Source organism: Spodoptera frugiperda, chromosome 6 (assembly GCF_023101765.2).
Source record: "Spodoptera frugiperda isolate SF20-4 chromosome 6, AGI-APGP_CSIRO_Sfru_2.0, whole genome shotgun sequence".
Taxonomy (NCBI): domain Eukaryota; kingdom Metazoa; phylum Arthropoda; class Insecta; order Lepidoptera; family Noctuidae; genus Spodoptera; species Spodoptera frugiperda.
In genome coordinates this window covers 5214460-5238526 of record NC_064217.1, presented here as the reverse complement: position 1 = coordinate 5238526, position 24067 = coordinate 5214460, and the positions used below count along the sequence as shown (strand labels likewise).

General features: G+C 33.5%; 1 protein-coding gene across 3 annotated transcripts in view; it reads right to left on the bottom strand.

The window, feature by feature from the left end:
* LOC118267589 (uncharacterized) overlaps positions 1–24067 on the bottom strand; it is a 236205-nt gene that overhangs the window by 24232 nt on the left and 187906 nt on the right. For all 3 annotated transcript variants that reach the window (XM_050694351.1, XM_035581660.2, XM_035581662.2), the window contains 2 exons: positions 23594–23740; positions 8459–8720 (listed from right to left, as the gene is read on the bottom strand). In XM_050694351.1, the coding sequence (XP_050550308.1) occupies positions 8459–8720; positions 23594–23740 (409 nt within the window). The remainder of the gene's footprint in view (positions 1–8458; positions 8721–23593; positions 23741–24067) is intronic.

The following is a 24067-nucleotide window of genomic DNA, read 5'->3' as shown; positions in this document are numbered from 1 at the left end:
TTTGAAAGAACGTTTCGGTTTTAATATTAAGGTTAGAATTAACGTTTTTTTAACATAGATTACATTTTATTGGTTAATTTCGTATACGGATAGACATGTTACAAATGACATATTTTTTATAGAACCTAATAAAGATGGGTGGAATTATGATCAGCAAAATAACGCTTCGAATCGAAATATAGGTAAGCGTTAATTGGTAGCGGTAAGACCTTCTTTAAAACTGCAAATTTTATTTCGCTAGTACTATTTTACACCCCTTTTATAGAACAATGGAAGAAAAATACACAGAGGTAGGTTATACATACACTTTCTGTAACTAGTTCAATAGTGAGAAGGGCTAAGTGTCGATTCAGGGAAACGGGTCACCGTTCTTGAGTTTGTTTGCCCAGTGTGCAATTGTGGGCAGCGACCATACGCTTTTATAATGTTGGTATTGCTTTAGGATGGGTGTGCTTAGACGTTTAGGTATTTTTAAACCATGAGGTCAGATAAAGACGATTATTTTTAGTTAAACATGATGCTGTGTTAAAGATATTAGTTAGTTATGAACGGAAGAAATACTACTGTACGAAAAAAATGCTCGTATTGACCATCAGGATCGTGATGACTCAGTGCCTACTCCGTCAAGATTGTAATGAAGATGATGACCAAGACACACACACAACACATACATACACAAACATAAGATATTTGTTCCACATCTCTCAGATTTTTAATCGGTTCAAATCATGTAACTGCCCAACCCTTTGTTCTAACTCTCCAATAGCTCGCATTCAAAACTATTTATCTGCGGTGCTAACACAATTAGGGTGACATTTTAGATAATTGTCTACAGCCCACACTCTTTGGGTCACCACTACATAAATAGAAACGCAGATTACAAACTATAAAACAATTTACGAACGTTTTACAAAAGGCAAGAACTTCTAAGCTGGGATAATGACGTTCGAACCTCAACGAGAATTTGGTTTATATTCACATTAAAACGAGTCGCAGCTTACCGTTCAGCCTGAAAGGGTTTGTTAGAAATGTCGACAAATTGAAGGGTCTGACCAAAGCGTTTGCTTCTAGAGTATGAATAAAGTAACTTATGGAATTTACCTGTATAGTCGAACCAGATTTATTTTGTAAAAGAAAAATCTGAGCGATGATAATGTTAAGATTAGGCATTGTATGTTTTGTAAGATAATAAGAATCGAATAACTATGCTGTTTTTAAAGGGAACATTGAAAGTATTTTATTTTAAATCAAGAGTAGTTTCATCACATTAAACGCCATAGATGGCAAAAGAGACCGGAGCTAGCGGAGAATTTAGTCGTAATATTTTAGTTGAAAAGAACTTCATAGTATTTTCACACGTTTTAAAAAACTCAACAAAAGCTCTTAAGGAGTCTTACTACGCGCTTCAATATGACTTGTTGACAAAAGATAATGGCTGTGGCGAAATTAAACTAGCACTTTACCAATACTATTATTGGTTAGGGACTGTCATTTATTCTCGCTTTGTTTGCTTGTAATTAGGTTAACTGCCTTGCTACACTCATTTACTTCGTTCGGCTATTTTCCTAATTCCCTTTGTAAGGGTGTGCTTGTGATTTCCGGATTGTATATAGTTACTTTATAGTTATAAGTGTCTTTAACTTGGTATCAGGTTGGTAAGTTGGATTGCGTTGGAAATAAATCTTTAGGGTTCAGTGTTAGAAGTTTGGTTGTGCACTTTTTGGGAGTTAAGTGGAGTAGATATTATCGTTCTTTATTTCTTATATGTTTTTTGACTAGAAATCCTAATTGTCCTAAGTATTACGAACTAGATATTAATTATGTGATATGTAGAGCTATGTTACGATGATGAAATAGCTAAGCCGTGAAACTATATGACCGTTTCCATTGATACTAAGCTATGTAGCTGTGCGAGGAAGATGCGTAGCTCGAGTATACGATGTATCGATAGTAGGGAAGCCATCCATAGCACAAATCCTTCTTTCCATATAAAAAACGTATCTTAGTTGAAACTTTTTTCACCAGTGCTAAGCTATATATGGTCATGAATATGATTGGTGGAAGCCAAACTCGTCCACAACAACGTAGTAAAGAACATTTCTGATGGAAAAGCACCCTTACTCACCCTTCTATTAAGTATAATTCCTAACAAAAAAGACATTAGTTGTCTACGAAATAGGGGCAAAATAGCAGGTTTGATGGTAATCAAATTAGTGGATAGCTATCCATCAACGGTTCTATCTGTCGATAGGTATCGATCACAAACAATGCTATCGATCAAATTAGATCTAGTGTCATCGTTCTATTGATAATCTACACGAATATATGTATAAAGTTGAAGAGTGTGTTTGTTTCGTTAATCTCCGGAATTACTGGTTCGAATTGAATAAGGCTATATAGGCTATAAAACAACACGCTACGACCAATAGGAGCCGAGCACAACGGGTGAAACTGCGCTAGTAGGTGCTTAAAATGGCAAGGAGTTCTTTGTCCAAGTTGAGTAACATAGTAATGGAATTTTAAGATTTCATTAGAAAGGAGGTTTTGGGTTGGATTTCCCAATCGGAAAAAGTTAATTGGGCATTTAGATTAAAAAAAAACTCAATTATAACTCGTGTCCTGGAATTCTGTAATTGATGTTGTGTTATTAGAATCTGTTATCTGTTAATCTAGCCTGTTTATACATATATGTCAAACAATTCAGTGTAGTTTATTAATACCAAAAACTTTCGTGTTTACTGTAAGCAGTAAAATAAAATTCTTAAATTAATTGCATAGCACTAGTTCATAGCTTGAATGAACAATTGAATGAGTGAATGAATGAGTAATAGAGTGGTGGCAGTAATCGGGGTTAATGGCTTCATAACTACGAAGGTAAAAACTCAGTAATTAGCCACACTTGTTTATAACTGGCCAGTAACTAAACACGCTAGTACCGAATTAATTTGAAATGTTTTTGACATGAACACGAACAAACGGCTGAGTTGTTTGAGCCGCTAGTAACTAGTAACTAATTTAGGAAAAGTTTCCTTAGATTTTGTATGTCTTTTAAAGGATAATAGTTGTTTTTTAAACCAACGTTTCCTCTAGGTTTTTCTCCGTGTCGTGCGTCCCAGACCCGAAACAACAATTTGTAGATAAAATGTGTGTTGGTACTTTTTCTGAATTAGTATTTAGTGGTATTGGTATTTGTTATTGTATTTTATAAATGTTATACTGTGGATGTGCATATATTGTATGCGTGAATTTGCTAAAAAGTATGTGATTTTAATGTAGTAGGCGACGCAAAAATTTAAGCTTTCCATATTATTGTTTACCGTTGTTATACTACTACTTTTGGCTCGTAAATATTTGACTACAAGCATTACACGACAAATACTGTGTGTTATTCTGATAGTCAAATGATAATCTTAATAGCATTTCTGTCTTGAAGAGGCACTTATGACATGATATTTAATTACAACTTAACAACATTTCATTAGTCGCGTCAGTCCCTAACTCATAAATCGTGATGATCGATCACTAACCACGCCTGGCAGTCACATTAGGACTGTCAAATTATTGTCATTGTGTACAAGGATGCTGATACCCATGTCATGGTTTAAAACGACACCCTCGGGAAGCCAGGGTGTGACCTCTCTGCACCTGGGGACCATACAACACGCATAAACAACAATACCTACCACGCAACGCACCAAATATTTCCGAAATTAATTCGCCACTCACTACCATTTCGAGTATCACGTAATTATGACGTCACATTTCCTATATTCCCTGTTATAATGTAGAATGTAGACATAAGACTTGCCCACTTCATGTCGCAATTTACAAACAATTTCGTTTAAGACACCATGTTCGCATAAAGCTCATTACATAAATTGGAATTTACCGTTTCAATAGAAATTCTCTAGTGGATTCTCAGGAATTCAACGATCGTTCATTAGTTATTGGAATCAAGTAACTTGATATATGATAGGTATGAAGTACATCGTGCTTGGTGCTAGCAATAATAAACCTTATTTACTAGGTGTTAAGTCTCATACAAAAAGTACATAATCCGTAAATGAACGAACGAAATCTTCTAAATGTGTAATTCCAAAAGCTTACTTGATACAAGAATCAGCGATGAACACGTATATTCGGATTCTGTGGAGCCAGTCTAAAAATTTGAACATTCAACGTTTTTAATTAAATTCTCTCGTTGTCTCGCCGTTTCAGTTTTCCTATGACAGAGTATAATGAAAACGCTGGAATTTACGGTGAGCAGCCGAGGAATCCCACTGTGAACAATTCCTATGTAAAAAATTAGACATTTTTGCGGCGTGTCTTGATTTTATATGACGTGCCATTTTATTCTTTGGAGACTTGACTTCATTTATTTTTGCATAATTTTACTGACAAGTTAATACAGTCTTGTCGGAAAAGAAAACGGAAAACTATGTAGCTACAAGCAGTGCGACAAATAAACGATAAAATCGTTTCCAAAGAACCAGTGATCAACGTAACGATACCGGTTGAAAATGTATTCGAATTTCCGTGAAAGAGAATTGAAAAATTCGTCGAAAATATTACACTTTTCCGACACGTCCGTTTCTGGGTTCCCCAAAATGAAATCAACTTGATTGACGATAAAATACCTACGAGTTTCAGTTGATTAGTAAAGGGAGATTCTGAAGGTAATTGAAATGTCTATTGGTACCTTCATTTTGTTGGGTTGGGAATACAATCCTTAATTTGGTACTTTGTCTTAGCTATGAAGACTCGGTTTTATTATATTTCCCGCGATTATTATAGACATTTGTTATGAAAGGGATTGCTTTAGCTGGAACACTAAGAAGTTATTGTGGGTTTAGAGCATTCGAGCGTAAGAAAGTAATTAGCTTGTTGTTCTAATGTTAGTATATCATTTATATTATAAACGTTTATTGACTTGCTTCTTCAGTTGATCGTAAGTATCAATTAGACGATAAGTGTGATTGGAATTTCAATTTTGATACGATGTACGATACCTCTATAGGTAATATGTTTGTAAACAAAACTATTTTATGAATACAACAAGACAGGTGAAAATGGAATAAAATCTGGACACTTAACACATAAGTATATGTTTTTTTGGAAAGATTGTCGTATTTTGGATTGTAATGTTTTTTTTTGGAATGTGTTTGTGTTAAAAAATCCACATTAAAATGTGTCTTTTGACAAATGTGTCCAATATTTATAGTTTTATTTAAGAGTTTAATAAATTAGCTATGATGTCGTCGACCTAGAAGAATGTAGGTGATTAAAATAAACTCGCTGCAACTACATGTTATTGAATCTTACAATCTATTTTAGAATGCCTTGAAATCTATCTTGTTATTTTGTTTGTACGATGGTGAAAGAATTTAGTAATACAAAAATATTTATGTATTCATTGATTAGCAATAATGCACTGTAGTATTATTTTAATAAAGTTTATATTTAGTATCTTTATCTTACGATTCTTCCAAGCCATGAAGTAAAACATCTTGTCTTTCTATTAACAGTTTAAGAGGATCAATGTACTTGAATCAATTTAAAAAAGGATTCAAATGAAAATTCTACTATTTCTGTTAAGAACAAAATGATTGAGTTAACAAATATTTTATACAGAATATTTGCATTTATTATAAAAAAAGAGAAATTGAGTGACTGGAGGCTGAGAAATAGAATAGCACCGAGTAACGAGTATTCTTTTAAAACCAAACATTTTGAGATTCGAATTATAGAATTAGGAAGCTCATTCCGTACTTTTTTCGTACCGAAACTATGAATTAACGATCAGCTCAGCAGATGTAAGATCAAGTTTCGACCTTAGTAAGAACACCTACAATAGAGTATTGAGTATCTAGTTATACAGCCAGCAAACATGGGGCTTTGTAAACTTTACCGATAGCCAATTTGAATAGTCCAATACGGTCTACTCTTCAAACATACCCTTTCCTATCCAATTGCATGTAAATCAGGCATCAGGGTCAGCATCTAATGTTTATAATACAGGCTAAAACATCAAAGGAGGTCGTATGATCTTGTACAGGCTTATTGGCCTTTGCAGTGACCACGAGCGGGTTAACGACGTCTCGACACGCAATAGTCTCGTTGAAGAGTACTGCCAATCTGGCTGCTGGCTTTAGGAAGGGTGCTTACAATAGAGGTCAGTTTTCCTTGCAACTTGCTGTTACACAAATCAGCAGATTTGTGGAAATTTTGGTGTTTTTCATGAAGGTTTGAGTGAGTTACATTTTTAATTTTCAATCGAAGTCGAATTCACTGACTGAATGGGTTTAGACTAGAGACGTCTATTGGCAGAAATAGATAACTTGTATGGATAGAGAGCCAAAGCGATAGGTCCTTTAAGTATAAGCATACTTTTATGAAACTACGTACATAAAATAATAATTTCCAAAGCAACGTAATAAAAACGCCAAAAATTTATGAAACCGAGGCCTTCTATAAGAAGTATCAGGGGATATCATGATCAAAATTGAATTCCATTTCTCTGAGGCAATACGACTTCAAACGTGGAAACAGATGGAATCTCAAAAACGATGTTAAAAAATAAATTGACTTCTACTTTCACGAGCCGCAATAGTACTAAAAATTTAACAGTTTTTTTATGTACGTTAAGTAAATAGGTCATTTGAAACGCAATTTTAATTAAGTGACAAAATAAATTATGTGTTTTGTGGTCGCAGGTCTGTTTTATTTGTCTGATATGGAGTTCGAATTTGTGCGATTTTTTTCGATTTGATTTTGCGAGGCGGGAGTGTCAGACTCTTACTGACTAAAAACCACCCCGTTCCTACTTCTGAACTCGCTAGTCAGTTTTTACGACTGAGTTTCTACATAACTGATGACTACAGGAATGTTCATGTTTTCACTTTGCATGTGAAACTGTACTTCAGACTCCTAATTAACCTTGTCCAATCTCAAAGTTTGATACAGCCATCTACGGACAATCGTCTAAAACAGCAGTGATATTTTATTACCGAAAATGATGGTTCTGCTCCTCCATATTTCTGACACAGGAATGTGATTACATGAAGATACCTTGTTTTAAACATCGTACCAGGAATATCTACTTGGTTATGAAAATTTCATGAACATTTTCTACTGCCAATGTAACGAACTTTGTGATACAAATTTCGTTTTAATGAAATACCGTAAGGTATAATTAAAATTCGGTAGAATTGTAATAACACCTTTTACGTGTGTGAGGGTGAGGCCACATTCGGATCGCCTGGTCCCCTTTACAACTGCGCTCGCTTCTATTAAAGGTCGTTTGTGACATTTATTACGTTTTGAGACTTACGAACGACTTGGCTATACGTCGAATTGTCTTTGCTCTAAAATAAAAGTCTAATGAAAATTGCCTTAATCAAGGAAAAGTGCGAAAGGGACAAGTGAGTTGGGATATGGAAATATTTTGTTCATGTGCTACGTATTCATATTGTCGTACGAAGCGTTATTAGGCAGCTTCGGGGCGTTTAACACCTTGCTTCTACATTATGCTAATTGAATTCTTGGTTTACGAGAGGGTCGTGGAGGTAAACCCGAGTGAGGTCATCGCCGTTACAGGCCAGTTAATTATAGCACTATACAAAGCCCATTCCGTTTACAATACCTTGCCATTTTTAATTAAAATGCACCCCACGGCAGCAGATAGCACTCCCATTTATATTGAAAGTAAAATACGCAAAAGTTTATTTGTTTTACGAAATAGAAATAAAAAGGAATCCCTTTTTTACCTGAAATGTTTATTTTTCAAAGGTTTCATTGAGATACGAGTAAGGAACGTTGTTTTAATAAGAGAAGTTCACGCCTACAAATAATAATTAAAATTGATTGGTATTACAAGACCGTCGGATTATTGTATTCAGTTATTACAATAATAATAAAACAATACGTAATTAACTTCAAAACGCTGTCAAGGATGGCCGTCGTAGCTTAGACAGGAATTTCATATTTTGCGCATCACTCGTCGGCTCAGTGTATACTGGGATATCGGTTTAACATAATTATATTTAATTAAATTCCATTTCTGGCTGTGTCCGCGCGATATGATAGGATTCACATTCCGAGAGTTTCGATAGATACAAATATGCTGGAGTGGCATCGATTGTTCTTCGCATTTGGATATTAATAAATTGTTATCGTCTTTGGAATACTTATTCATTGTTTATGTTAGCTTTGACTCTATAACTATTTCAACTAGTTTGTTAGTTTGAATACTTATTGTATAAATAGTTGTTAAATAAAATGTCTATGAAAGAAAGTAACCACTTTTCACAGTGCTTTAGAAAATATTTCAGTATTGGAAAAAACTTATAAGAAAGTATAAACCCTGTTTTGTCTCTAGACTGTATTAGTTGTAGTATTAGCGTTAAAATAGGTAGAAGAAGATCTTTGTGTTGATTTCAAAACGAAACATTCTACATACCTGAACTGATCTCTTCCATTCAGCGTCTCCTGCTTGATAGACAGTATAACAGGTCCGAGGTCCTCGTCATTGGTGAAGTAATTCCAGTGTTCAGTTCCGTAGAAATACTTCTCATATGTTTCTTGTTCCACTGACGTGAGTTCGAATCCTCCTGATCTTTCCCATTGTTCTTCAATCGCCGTTTTCTTCTTCGGCGTACTACCTCCATTGTCACTGCTGTCTTCTGCCGCTTCGTCCAGAGACCCTGATCTTCTGTGACGATCTGTTAGAGAAAATAAGGATTTTTTAATTATTTTCTTAAGTGAATTTTGGATGAGGAAATGGAAACTTTGATAATGTCAAGAGAAAGAGAAGAATAATATTAGTTTTGTTTTTTTATGAAATTAAAAGTCAAAGAACAGGAAGATTTGTGTGTTTTTCTTTGTAACTAATTAATTCTCAGTTAAGACACGAGATTCAGAGTTTGGTACACGAATGTGATTCTGTGTAAGTATAGATATTATACAGAAGGTCGATTAAAATATGGATTCAATTCCATTGTTGGCACTGAATTTGGTTGAATGTCAATGTAGGTTACAGTACTACGGTGATTTAGATGAGCCTGACTATTAGTAGCAATGCTAATGAATGGAATCGGATGGGTTTGGCCGTAAGGAAATACCGTGTAGGGCTGTTTGACGACATAAGCTTAAGGGGTAGTCATTGGTAGTAGTTTTAGGTTTAATTTTAAGGTTGACAACGCTAGAAATGTTGACCAAAAGTGCACAACGAATATATCTTTTTGTTGATTTTTCCCTATCTTATGCCCTATAGTATAGTTGGCATAAGGTACAATATAAACTTTTGCCTATTTCGTAAACAAAAATGAATTTCTAGTCAGTTTCAAAATTATGCTCATTTACAACACCCACAATTAAAAATTATGAATGACTAATAAAATAAGGGTACTGGTATCAATGTCTATCTAGCGCAAACGTAGGCCGGTGACGTAGCCAACCCTAGCTGGTCGCAGATTAATGATACCGATAAAGTTGTGTTATCACGCTTCTATATGTCGAGCGATTTCTTTAGGAGCGTTTCAGTCACGCCACCAGAGTACAATGTGAGTCACCCTCAAAAATTGCTTTTGATTATGTCCTTACTTCCTAAGTTTTTGAGGGTTAGGTAGTAATATGTAGTGGGAGTTTTGAGATATAAAATAGGACCTTTTTTAAGGGGGAAAATCATCGAATGACTTCTCCCGCCTTGGGCGAGGTGAGAGGGAGTGTCAGACTCTTACTGACTAAAAATCACCCCGTTCCTACTCCTGCTTTTCTAGCCGGAGACCCAGTAAACCCGCTAGTTAGTCCGGATCATAAAATAGGACCTAGTCATGTAATTTTCAGGATCAGGAGTTTAGAAGAGATCAAAAGTGATTAATGTTTGATAAATATAACAGTAAAAGTAATTTGGTAACCAAGTTGGTATCGTTAATCATAATAAATCACTGTTTTTCGCTTATTGAGGAAGCCTAAGGATTGCTTAATTTAGACAAAGATAAGGAAATCATATCTGGGTTCAGATCGATATGAAACTTAAAACTTTTTAAAGTAAATTTTTATGATTTTCATTATGCCCCGAAATAAACCTCGAAATTAAGATAAAAATAGATTAAAAGGAAAGTGTGTCAATAAGATTCTTAAGACACTATTAAAATATTTAGTATGATATTAATGAGTCTAGAAGTGTGTTAATAAATACGCCATTTCATACAGAAGTCGTAACAATGTATTTAAGTATTGTTGCACACGTTGTTCCAGACAAAGGACATTCGAAAAAATGTAGGCGAGACGAGTAATTGGATTCAGCCATTAGATTCTCAAATAAATAAACAAAAGAGGATAGCCGTTTATTAAAAGAACTGACAGATGCATTTAAGACTTTAAATAAACGTGGCATCAAAACAAAAGTGTGTGAATGACAAATCTTTATTTTGTATTTCGATTTCGTAGTTGTATTTTGATTGATGAGTGTGATTTCAATTTCTGCACGTCTCCTTAAAATACATATAGTATTGAATTTTATATTTTATTTATTTATTTAATCTTAAATGTCCACAGTACAACAAAATAGTGGCACATAAGCCGAACTTAATGCCATATGGCATTCTCTACCTGTCAACCCTAGGTTGACTCTATCAAAATTTAATTTAAAACAATTGCTTAAAAACTATCTCTATATAATATTGTATCAACAAACAAACATTTTACATTAGCGGTACTAGATTTATAGAATATTGAAGTCGTAATGTTATTTTAAATTTAAGTCAAGTCAAGACAAGACGATAATCGGATTATTTAGCACGAGACACGTGCCGCTACCATAAAATGATGAACGACAGATGTCTTGCGGTTATACCGTCTCTAAAGCCATTGTATCCTCCAAGTGAGATAAGTTAAATTAATTATTCTACTAATAAAGCGTCAAAATATACGAACCTAGAAACAGACGTCAGAAAGGTTGATTAATTTTCTTAAAATATTGTTAATAAAGTTAAATGGCCCTAAATTTTTTAAATAAAAAAGTTGCAAAAAAAAACGCTGTAAAGCATATCAAAATATTATCTGAACTATTTATTAGTCACTCTGTCTAAAATATTTTAACTACTTATTCCCTGAAAAATTCTGATTCTATATCTCTTTACTATTACCACCACCAATTTGGATGCATCAAAATCAAAACGGCAGATTTTTTTATGGCATAAACCTGTAAACTAGCAAACGTATCACCTGATGGTAAGCAATCGCTGCCTCCCATGGACATCCGAAACACCAAAGGCGTTACAAGTGCGTATTCGTTTATCCTTTCCTTTAAGCCGTTCTATCGGAAAGCAGATCTATGCGAGACACAATATCTTTTCCATCGTGTCTCATATACCGACAGACAAGATGTTAATACTGAAATAATAATATTATCATATACGGTATACGGTACAGGTGACTTTATTAATAGATTTCTACCTCCAGCTATCGGGCGAAGCAGGACGTCATATGACTTGACGGTCCAAAGCCAGGCTTACCATGTCATTTCTGCCTGAGATCACATATTTGAACAGCATGAATTATATTTCTTATTAAATGGATATTTTGGTATTATGTATTTTGTTATATTTGCTGTTGTACTTAGTGGCTACATTGGTTGGTACAGTTTTGATAGATATTTGAGTTGTTAGAGTTGTTTATATTACTATTGAACGGGTTTAGATTAGACTATCATTTTTAACCTAGTATAATATTATATGTGTTTTTTTTGGTAATCTCACGGCGGTGGGGCTTTTAAGCCATTGCCATCTAAAAACTGTTAACGGCAATAGTTTAACAAAGTGGAGGAATACAACTAGTGTCACAACGTTGTCCGACATGGCGTCTAATGTGTTAATGAATATTTTAAAATGTCAAAGCAATTCATGAATATTACGTAACGCAATAGAATGAAAGTTTGTACTTGCAGAAAATCTCTGTTCTTAAAATCACACGCATAAAATATACACTTCTATTCGAAAAGAACGTGGTGTTATGTTATGTACATAATACATAATTAAGTAGGTATGTACGCCCACTATTGCACATTTCTCCATCACCTGCGGTTAGCAGAGAATGCTATCTGTTATTAAGTCCACTCATGTATGTTTGCACATAAAGTGTAAAATAGAAATAAATACTTAGCAGTGAATGGAGCTTGATTGCGTCTACACCAATGACATGCTATCATTTACACGATAAGACGGGCTGATTGGGTTTAGATTTATAATAGACGGGTAGCGTTTATTAAATACGTCTTTATGTCTTGCAGTAACAAGCTTAGCTCAATTTGACGCCATTGAAGCCTCATTTCTTCAAAAGGGCTATGTTTATGTCTGATAAATATCAGTACAACATACATGAAACCTATATGGTTTTTAAATATACAGATAGACGATAAAGTGTCTTGGTAGTAATTCTGATCGATTTTAGAGACGAGCTAAAAAAAAGTATTTTTTTATCTTGCAAACATGTAATTTTGGTAGCATACTGAAACTATAACTTACGTTAAAGTAAATATAATGTTTTACTAAGAAAAAATGAATAGCAAAAAGTGAGCGAAAGGCTTCTTCCTCACCCAAACCAGGGACAAACAATCAAAATATTACGCTGTTACATCACTTTTATCTTTATAACATTCGCAGTTCAGTCTAGTTTCGTTTACCTCGTGTTATTGTAACACCAAAAACGTCACTTATTTACGCCTTCTTCACCTTGAATATGTTTGTTACGTGCGCGTATAGGCATAAGCTTTTACAGGCAAAATATGTACCTACATCCCTTTCACCGTCCCTACTTTTACCATATCAAAAAACCGCTTGTTTATTTAAGTATAGCTGCGTTGTCAGACGGGGAAATTGCTATGGAACACAATCCCTTGTAAACATTGTATATGGGTACCTAAGTATACAATATACCTGTGTTGGGGATGACTATAAATACTTCCTTGTACACCTACATCTGATCGGTTTCAATCGATATTTCATAGTTTGGTACTGAGCCTAGTGTTTCAATTCTATGTATTACTGGATTCGGTTTATTTACTGTAGAAGCTAAGAGATGGAAGCGAGGATGTAGTCAATGGTTTAGTTATCTTTAGTCGTTAGTGAACAAGTAGTAATTCATTCATCGTGGCATTAAAATATTTTTGATGGGTTGTCATATCTGTGAGATAGTTTTGAGGAGACAAACCAACCTAGCAGTTACCATAGCCTATAGAAGTTCCTGATCCGGAGCTGCCGACTACCTAGCGGGTTTACCGGGGCTCCGGTTCAAAAAGCATGAGTAGGAACGGGGTGGTTTTTAGTCAGTAAGAGTCTGACACTCCCTCTCGCCTCACCCAAGGCGGGAGAAGTCATTGGATGATTGTCGCCCCTCAAAAAAACCTATAGAAGTTAAAATCGCTAGAGGTGCTTATGAATTTTCGAATCGGTAATACTCTTTTCATTTTTCCTCCAAATTCTAGAGATCTCGTGCTTTTCCAGAACGCATCTCAATTAGTAGTCTTTGTTGAAGGGCAGTCTCTCCTCGTAAGAGAAATATGTTTAGCAGATTGAACAAAAAAAGATTTAAGCTCAAAATACGAATATATTTTGTAACAATTTCAAGTGGCAACATAATCAGCAAGTCGCAGGCTCCTGAACTAATCCTCAGGCATCAGCTTATGTCTTTGCAGTAGTTGAACAGATATACACCGAAATAATCTCATTTAAGCTGCCATTTGCACCTGGCTGAACTTGAAACACACTACTCTTTGAAGATAAAATTAGTCGCGAGAGGTCTAATCCTTCTTAAGACCCTTTTTGCAGAATTATGAAGTCGGTGTTGTTTTATATTTGCTTTTTGGTTACTGCATTTACTAAAGTTCATGGCATGAAGTTAAAAGCTTCGTTGAAATGCTACTGGAAAATTCAGAGGTCCAGCTTATGAGTATTTAGTTACACGTAGCCAATCGCATTGTAAGTTCAGCTTAGTGTATTGTATCCTATCAGTTTTTATAGTATCGCAAAAATAATACTGATCAAGTGTATTTAACATCATACGATATTTCGAATTACATTCTGAAATAACTAACATTTTGTTTTATAAAACAAAATATCTGGAAAGCCATGTAATAGAAAAGAAAAAAGGCTTGAGATAAGTTAAATAAACATTCGAAATAGAGAAGGACGAAACTCGAAAGTTTCTCGAAGATTGATGAAAAAATATTGAACATAAAGTTTTTCTTTCATTTCGGCCAGTTCGGTTGTGCTAAAATATAAAACGTCACTAACGTTTCCAAGTCTCTAAATATGGCGTCGCTACGAAGGAATGACAGGACGTCAGAATAAATTATAAAGTAAAATGTTTTTAAGCACTTTTCTTCATGACATTTTGTCGTTTTTGGATGATTTAATACATGAATCATCAATTAGGTTGTTTTCAAAAGAAACGGCTGTTGAAATGTGAAAAATTATGTCCTATCTTAATCTAGGTAACGTGTCAATTATATTATCTTTTAACTTTGAGATTTTTGATTTTGAAATTCCTAATACACTACTGACAACTCATACCCTCTGACAAGATTTTTAGTTAAAAACATTTTTGCTATTTTTTGTAGGCAACTAGTTTTATAAATGAAGTTCGTCCAAAAACTTCATAGTGGATGAAATAAAGACAATAATAGACATATCATACGTCTAATAGACATACTACATTGGAGTTATAAAATGGTTCCGGAGCTTCCATAGAATTTTATTGGCGATATTTTTTGTCGTTTCACGCTTGTTATTCGACCTTGACGATGATCCGTTTCCAAGGATGATGTGACAATTTTATAGTAATATAATCTAAGTAGATCAGATCACGTTTTATTCAATTCTTCATGTGATAAATTGTGTTAGTCTAGCTATGGGTATGAAGAGGCGAAATTTTTCTATTACTTTTTATAGAAAAGTGTTTTTCGATGTTCTCTTAGCAAACTTAATTGTTATGATGTCCGTTATTTGGTTATGGGATAAAGATATTTTAGGTATAATGTAACATCGATATATGAAAAAGTAAAATAGTTAGTGAACGGTTGCCTCATATATCGATGAGATACGATAGAAATATGAGAGAGGAAAGACTGTAAGTGAGTTACCATTATACATACTTACTGGAAGTAATAGTAGCTACTACATTATTTAAGTATAAGTCAAAACGAATATCTATAACAGTTAACGTCTACGACCCATTCTATCAAGAAGAAAATCTTAAACACAATCACGAAACCCAACAGCCGACCTCAAAATAAATGATTACAACAAATTCGTAGCGAAATCCCGAAAGAATTCGTATTTTGTGATAACATAATATAAAACTCAATGAAAAGTATGTAGAAAGTAGGTATTCAGTGATTGATGGCCTCTCGAGGGCACCAAAGTAAAACAAACAAGCATCTAGTGGAAGTGGGACTGTGGAAGTGAATTCGATACCTATCTAATTTGGAAATGGATTCGCCATTGAAAGGCACGCTTTGTACCCAGTATTGATTGTAACTTCTAGTTTGGGGTTACGTTTGTTTCGTCCAATACTCGTACACATGTGAATAAATAAAATTTACAATCGAGAGAGTTGTTGTTTTTTTTTTTTTCGAGAATCGAGAAAAAAGTTTGTGGAACAATATAACAACTGGTTTGATTTAAAAAACTGTAGTTAGTCATCGTACAATTGGGATCGTGATTTAGTTTAGAGAACGCTTTTGTCCGTAACACTTGATGGGAATATTTTTACGATACTTACTATTGAGTGGAGTCCAAGAAATAAAAGAAGATTGATAATACATTGTAGTCTGGGATAAAGATTATTAGACGACATTCATTTATATTGTAGGAAGATTTTGGACAGATAGGTACCTATTGTTTTTGATAAATTATTTAATTAGACACAAAATTGCTTCTTAATCTTTTAGTGAAACACCTTCGTAATTCTACCAATATTTAGTATTATAATATATATACATGTATACTGAAGTCTAAGAGACACTTGGTTAAAGTACTGTCTTCATACCTAGGTATAAAAAAGTGCCTTCTAGTTTGCTTAGCAACACCAGTCTTCAATAAACTTCAAATATATATTATAAAATATATAGCATAGATCGATAGAATCCCCAAATCATATTCGCTCAACGAGACATGATCTCGTTGTACTTACATAGACTGGTAATATTTGCTATCAATATCGTCTGCACGTGCTCCACGTAATGTACTTACTTATATATATTATATACATATATATATTTTGATACTATTACGTAGTTTGGTAGCGTAGTGTTAGTATAAGTTACATGTTTGAGGAACTAATATTAAACAAGATGTTTTTTAAAGCAAAAATTGTAAAGAGTTCTTCTTTTAAATTAATAAACCATTGAAGACTTTTTAACGTTTTGTTCGACCACGTGAAACATTCTTATTTTAAAATCATTTAAAAATAACTATTTTTTTTCTAAACAATTGAATTCACAATAAATAAGTACCTATTTACCTTTATTCAATAGAACCATTTTCATTTAAAACAGTTGACAAATTGTTTCATAATAATATTTTATGAATTGAATTTGAAAAGAGAAGACAAAAATGATTGTGTGCAAAAATATTAAGACTGTTTTGTTATTACATTTCAATTCGTATTTTATTATTACTCTAGCTTTAACGTAAATTCAACGTAGATAATATTTTTTTTTATTATAACTTTCGTGACACTAGTATGTATACTAAATTAATTATTATGTTATCGGCTTATTCACGTAACTGTTTGACGAGCAACTCGACTAGTTTCAAGCTATGCTGGAGGCTCATATTCATGAGCAGCATTCCGCATTTCCGCGACACACGACGCGGCGATGGGCGCGCTACTACTGATCGCCATAATAATAATATTTTCAAATCGAATCAATAATACCGTAAAGCCGATTCAAAGCAAACAAACAAACAAATTAGCTTAACTCTGAATAATTTTAGTACGCATTATTACTATTTTTGTGACCGCCAAAGCTTTGAAGGGCGCGTTTGAAATAAAAATAGAATTTTAATAATAAATATAGAATTGTGTCAGTTAGATTCTGACGTATTTTTGTGAGAAGACTGAGAAATTGTGTCATGTCTCGTGTCACGCTAATAATATAAAGTGTCACTATTGATATAATATAATAGTTACTTACTATTATATGAAATACAACTTATTTATAATGGAAGAGTGACTTTTTGCCTGTTATATTTTGACGTCTAAATAGTTAAATAGGTTATGATAAGTTTTTGTTAAGAGAAATATTATGAAAATATACTTTTTTGACACAAATATAAACTGTATTACTATCTATATAGTTAGTTGTAGGATAAAATATTGTTCTTGTTTGTTTGATATCGAAAACCTGAGTTATAATCTTTACCGCTAATTACCGCCTCTAAAATAATAATATCATATTATTTATATATTAATATATCGATTACTAGTAATAGTCCTTGGGTTAGTAAAAGTCTATTATACATTTACAAAAAAATGCATTGGAAAGAATAGAATATGTTCCTTATCCAATACCTTGGGTACGCTGTGATGTGATACTAAATATATCCATAATCAAAAATATCCATTTCCACGTTAGATGCATCTTTGTATTTTCCCAAAGGCCAGTCAAATGCCCATACTTGAACGTTAATGGAAACGAATGGTTCTCCATTACATCCACCCATCTATCAAGCAATCTGTTTACGAGTATGTTTATGTTCGTAAGTAACGTAGGTGTCTATTATCTTCTATACTTGTACTAAGTTTCTTTTAATTAGAAAATGTACTTAAAGTAAATAAAAGTAAGGTTTATTATTGTGTTGAGAGGTTTGCAATAAAATACAAGAATATTTTTGCTTCAATGGTTTGTAAATAGAGGCTTTGGTAGGATTTGAGCATTACCTTTTTTCATTTTATACATTTCTTCTTACATCGTTTTAATTTAATACTATTTTGCTGACTAAAAGAGTATTATATCTTACTATATTATAAAAGCGAAAGTTCGTATGTTTGTTACTAGATTACGTTAAAACGACTGAAGCGTTTGGTATGAAATTTGGAACGGATAGATATATAATCTGGAAATAACACACACTATTTTTTGACCCACAGGTCCTCGGGCTAAGCCGTTGGCAGAAGTAAGTCTTATAAATTACCCAAGGCCTTTACATATGACTATATAATAATTACGCCATGGAATTCGAGCTACTTTAATTAACTGACGCCATAAATTACAAGGAGTATCGTTATAGGCTTAATTAAGGCTTCACATACACTATATTGAAAGCGCCTTAAGATGTTATTCGATGAGTACCTATTATCGGGTGAGAAGTGGTATGGTTAATTATGTAACCCACTAGTTCTACTTGACCACATAAAAAGACGTCTTTAAATTTCTAGGAAAGACAAGTCCCCTACAGTAAAGGTTGTCCCATCTTATTTCAAATATAGGATACAATTCCAGATTTCGCACTATTTATAACTTTCAACTTCAAATCAGTAAAAAATCTACGGCCTGACCCTTAGTACGAGTTTGCTTTACGTTTAAAGTAATCAAAACGAGAGCTCGTATGGAGTACTGATAAACCAACGGCTCGGATAAACCAACCATACCGAAATCGAAACCATCGCCGAATCTGAAACCATCTGCACTCACTATCATTCAAGCAACAGCGAAATGATAACCACTTAACTTCATTATCATTATAATCAATTTAATTTGTATAGACAGACGTACATATAAAACGTAAAATGTAAGCGTATCACGCAAACTTAATAGTGCCATGGAATATGTATTCTCCGTTCATTATGTTCCGTGAAATAATTATGAGAAATGTGTAGCTCACTTTAACAAATGACATGTGGTAAGCCGAAACATGTGCTTTATGTTTATAAAATTAGAGTATATTATTCTTTGTACATGAATACGTTTTACAATTGATATTAATATACATTTTAGTCTACGAAAAATTTGATAGTCCTAGATCCTAGGACTATCAAGCTTTATTTATTTTTGTGAACCATCATGGTCCTATTTATTGTCAATGATTTAGATACCTTACAAGTTATTTTAAATACTTATTTGGTATTATAGTGAGATATTCCCTTGTTCCACTGGAGTAATAGATTTGTAATTCAAATATAAATAGAAAATGGATTCGTTTATCAAACGAGAACGATGTAATGTAACGTATCAACATCGGTGAGTGAGAAAATCACATCACAAATGCAAACAAACAAAACGAGTCACGTACGGATTGCGATGAAGAACACATTGTGAGGGAAAATGACCGGGTCACTGTGCCATTACAGTATCGCGGTACATTTACACATGACGTGACTTTTGAATAGGGCGCCCGATAAGGGAGGAGACACGACGGCGGGCGCCGAAGATCTACACCAGCCCAGACAATAAGGGGGACACCGATAAATTGAAAACGTGTGTCGAATGAGCCATCGGATCGACGAGGATTCGTTTACACAACCCTAGTTCGGTGTCCAGACCAACATTTAAGTAGAAAAATAAATAAACAATTTGTATAAAATGTATATCTGTTGACGTTTTTTAAATAGTAAATTCTCTGTATTGAAAATAGTAATTTTATACCTCAAATAAATATCATATTGACTTGCGTGCAGAAAAATATTTAAAATCTTCCATAAATAACTATTGTTGAAATTAAATTAATAGATGTTCCAGGTAGTGTAGGGGTAGTTGTTTTAAAAGCTGCTTAAGTTCATAATTAATGAAGCACAATTTAATCAAAGGAGAGTCTTAAGGTATTTGAGATACAATATATTCAAATCTATTGTTGTATCTATTATTTCATGCATATCTATTATCGAAAATTTCAGGAGACTATTTGCGGAGATTCAAATTTTAAATATGTCCTATCCTTAATATAAATTTTAAACCCCCCAGCATTCTTTTAGACGTTAATGTGTTAATGTATAAAATAATGCGAATACATATCAATAAGTTTATATGCCACAGCATACCAGATATGAGATATGTATACTGATTGTGAATCCTCGAATCTATATTTAAATAAAAAAAATACTAAACACACTAAACATTTCCCATAATCCCGACGTTTAGGTTCATTCATAATAATGAGTTCAAGTAACGGTTTCAAAGTTTCATGTGGCCGGGGATACGAGCGACAAGTCTGAACTACATTCAAGTCGACCAAACATCGTTGTCTCTAGCTGCGACGACATGTACTCTAAATAATCCGCTTTGCATAACCAATGCGCTCCGAAGTTCAGCGTCTCCACGAACACCATTTTCCCTCGTCTCCATGCTAACAGTCATTACATACAGAATAAATATCAAAAGCCAGACGGGATTTTATTTTAAATATTTCATCCCGACGCAACATTAAACCCTGACTTCATACATTCTGCAAATACTCCATGTTTGCATTTTGTTCATCACTGTAAGTTAATGAAACATTTCGAATAGTTACCATATTTACAGAGTACACAGTTTAATTAGCTCTCAAACACCGGTATTTTGTATACTCATTTCGTGTTGTTTGCGGTCAATAAATTGAAATTCTTCGTTAAATTTATTTTTATTGAGCTTCGTTGCGATTTTAATTTTGTAAAACCAACGATATCGATGAACATGATACAAATGTGGTATGTTTATCGTATCAGAGAGTATAAATTTTGGGAAATACGTCGCATTTTCAATGTTCCAGACTCTCAGCTTTATTATTTTCGTGAAGCGCCTCGTTCTGATTGGATGCTTCTGTTCGATCTTTGCTATAATAGGAACTATTTTGTCCTGAAGGCATGTTACCGAGATGATTTGATATTTTCACATTTTCGTTGATATCGGTAATAAGTCTGTTATTCTTGTTATGTCTAGAAAAAGGTTTTTCTACTGTAAGCTCGGAAACAAAGAAGAAAATGTCACTTGTTAGAATATAGAACATGGGATCATGTTTGCTGTAACCATTAATTTATGATATTGTTAGCTGGAGTACGTACCTTCGAATTTTTGATTGAACGTGGGAAAAAAGGTATGAAACTTATTGTAGATCACATAAATACGTGGTTACAGTACATTGCCCCTAAAAATAGGTCGAATAGCGTTTTATTTTCCCATTCGTCTTGAATGACGGCCTTTTCGTCGGCCATATTCATCATACTACATGACAATATCAATATTCAGGTAAAACATTCCCTGGAATGTGTAAGCAGGTATACATATGTATAGGGGTTCTCCTCACAAAATACGTCGGGACAAAATAAACTGACTACGTGAAAAAAAGATGTAACTGTAATTCTAGGATGAGGCAACAGAAATGTGTTCTTATTTCATTTCATACGTAGTGTTGGTGTTGGTACATTTTCTGAATGTCCCATCTGCTGTGCTGAGCAAAGTATCATTATAATAGATGGCTTAAGTATATGAAGACGATTTTTATATGAAAATTAGAATTGAGTATATACTTTTTTCGGATCAATATGTCGATCAATATTATTTTATATAGTGCTACGTTAGAAATACGAGGATAGGTACTTTTGAACGCCTACATAATGTAAATAAACTCATTTTAATTATTTTCAGATAGAGATTGTAAATAGATATCTAGTTCTGTATTAGAGATTGGAAATACGTATCTAGTCTATATTGTATTACAAAATTATGTCTACGTATGTCTTGTATATCTTAAGGTGTTACGAAACTTAAGTATTTCTTAAGGTGTTACAAAACATAAGTATTTCTTAAGATGCTACAAAATTTCACTGCTAGCTATACACGTCTGTCACAAATATTCAAGGAATCGCAAGTTTTGAATCGCATTCCCCTCTATTGAAAATTGAACTGTGAATGTTCACGTCTGGAATTGTAAAGGTCGTTACATATTGGATGAGCTACACCTTAGTCGATGCGCCGGAAAAAGGAGCCAAATTAAATTTGATTTTCGACTGTTCGCTAATGTGACAGCAAAAGAATTATCTCGGAACTCGTACCCTCAGTTATTCAAGAGAACACTAACTTTGTTTCAGTGTGTACGCGACTTTTCTTTTAGCTTTTGTTGATTTTTTATTAAGGAGTTTTATGTTTATTTCTTTTAGGTTTCACTAGGGGATTAAATGAGACGTGCATATTAATTGAAATAGGCGTTCAATTTTTTCACTTCATTTTATTTCCCTTGTAAATAATACAACGATATTTTTTGGTAAAATTGGAGAACTAACTATATTATTCTCAGCAATACTTTTAGATATGTCCCAATGATTTAAAACCTCACATATTGATAGAAAAACACATTAAAATTAGTCTAGTTATTATCAAGCGAACATGTAAAAACAGTCAAAGCCACGGGCAGCATCTAGTAACAAATATAATAGAAAAGTAATAGGGTGCTGTACCCATCAAATGTTAATAATTTCATTCGCAAGTTGAGTTCAACCGCCGTAACGAAATGGAAGCACCTACTGAGAAAGTATAAAATTTCATTTTCTTCTCAGAGCTAATATGACAGGTGAGGAATCACCGCCGCGACCCCTTATTTAATAAACGACGAACCTTGTATTCGTTTTTAGCTGTTTAATGTCCTAGTTTTAAGTTATAAGCGGTTCTGAATATTAATGTACGTTTCAATATTTGTAATGATTTTGTGAGAAACAACTCTCAACTCTGGTTGTGATGAACTTTCAGAATAAAGATTGTTACCAATCTGGACTATTGATTTTATTCTTTTGGATTTGTGAAACATTGATGGCTATTGGAATAAACGTTTAAAAAACTTTTAATATCTTAGGATAAAGTACTAGCCAAGTATTTTATACAAAAGTTAAGAGATACTTATTTTTCTAAAGAACATAATTTAAATTAACGTATAAAAGTCTTAGATAAGTGTCTCAAGTACACTCCATCTTAGGTAATTATTCTACAAAGAAATATCTTGGAAACTTATAAAAGTTTCTTAGTTTCATATAAAAAATATTGCTTCGGAAAGTGGAGGTGAAATAATTGTAATGTCTAGAACAGACGGCTGCGTTGTAAAATTAGCTTTACCTTAGTGGCCTTTCTGTACTTACAAATGATAAAATGTTTGTATTTGAAGTGTGAAAGTATGTTGTTATACTTTTTAAAATTTATATGATATTACATTTAGGATTTAAGAAGCGGTGAGTAGTATAAGCAGTAATAGTCTAGTCCCTTCAGTAACTAATTAAGTAGTTCGTCTAATTTAAAACCATCACTATCACCTCATTGTTGAACTGTGGGCTTTATTTATTACACGCCACAGTTTTATATTATTGCTTAATATAAAACTGTGGCATTTGTTTTAACAGTTTAACCGTTCCAGACTTGATCTTGCGAATATGTTCTCGATTTTTAGACCAACAAAAAAAAAAAAGATTCTTGACCAATCAGAAAGAGAGATGTAATACAAATAATTTTCAGATCTTATCTCTCTCTTGATAGTGTTAGTTACATTTATTGTGATTTAGAAACAAAAACATCTTTCAATAATTATTGAAAGAATGATCCCTTCTTCAATAAATTATAGTATGAAGTACTTACCGTCAGCATTGTCCCGGTCAGGTCCACTATCGTGTTCCGACTCGGATTCGTCCCAGATTGTGTCTGTAGCAATCTTCTGGCGTGAGCACTCGATCCAGTAGCCAGGCGTCGGGATCAAACTGTGCGGGTACTCTTCGCAGAATTCATCTGGAGAAACAAAGGAACATTAAGTAAAATATTTAAGGAAGGCTCCAAAAAGTTACAAGTTGAGATGAGACTGTAAAAAGTATGTGTACTGTAGAAGTAAAATCTCATCGCAGTTTTTAGCATCACGTGCTTTAACATCTAGAAAAACCTTTATACCGTAGAAAGAAAATAAAGTTATAAATAAATATATACATCTACATAAAAAATAAAACGTATTTAAGTAACTTATGCCTAAAAAACATTATCGTTACACGAGCCCTATAAAACGGGGAATACCTCCAAAATTCTAGATACTTATTAAAACAACCTCAAACGTTCTCTTTGAAT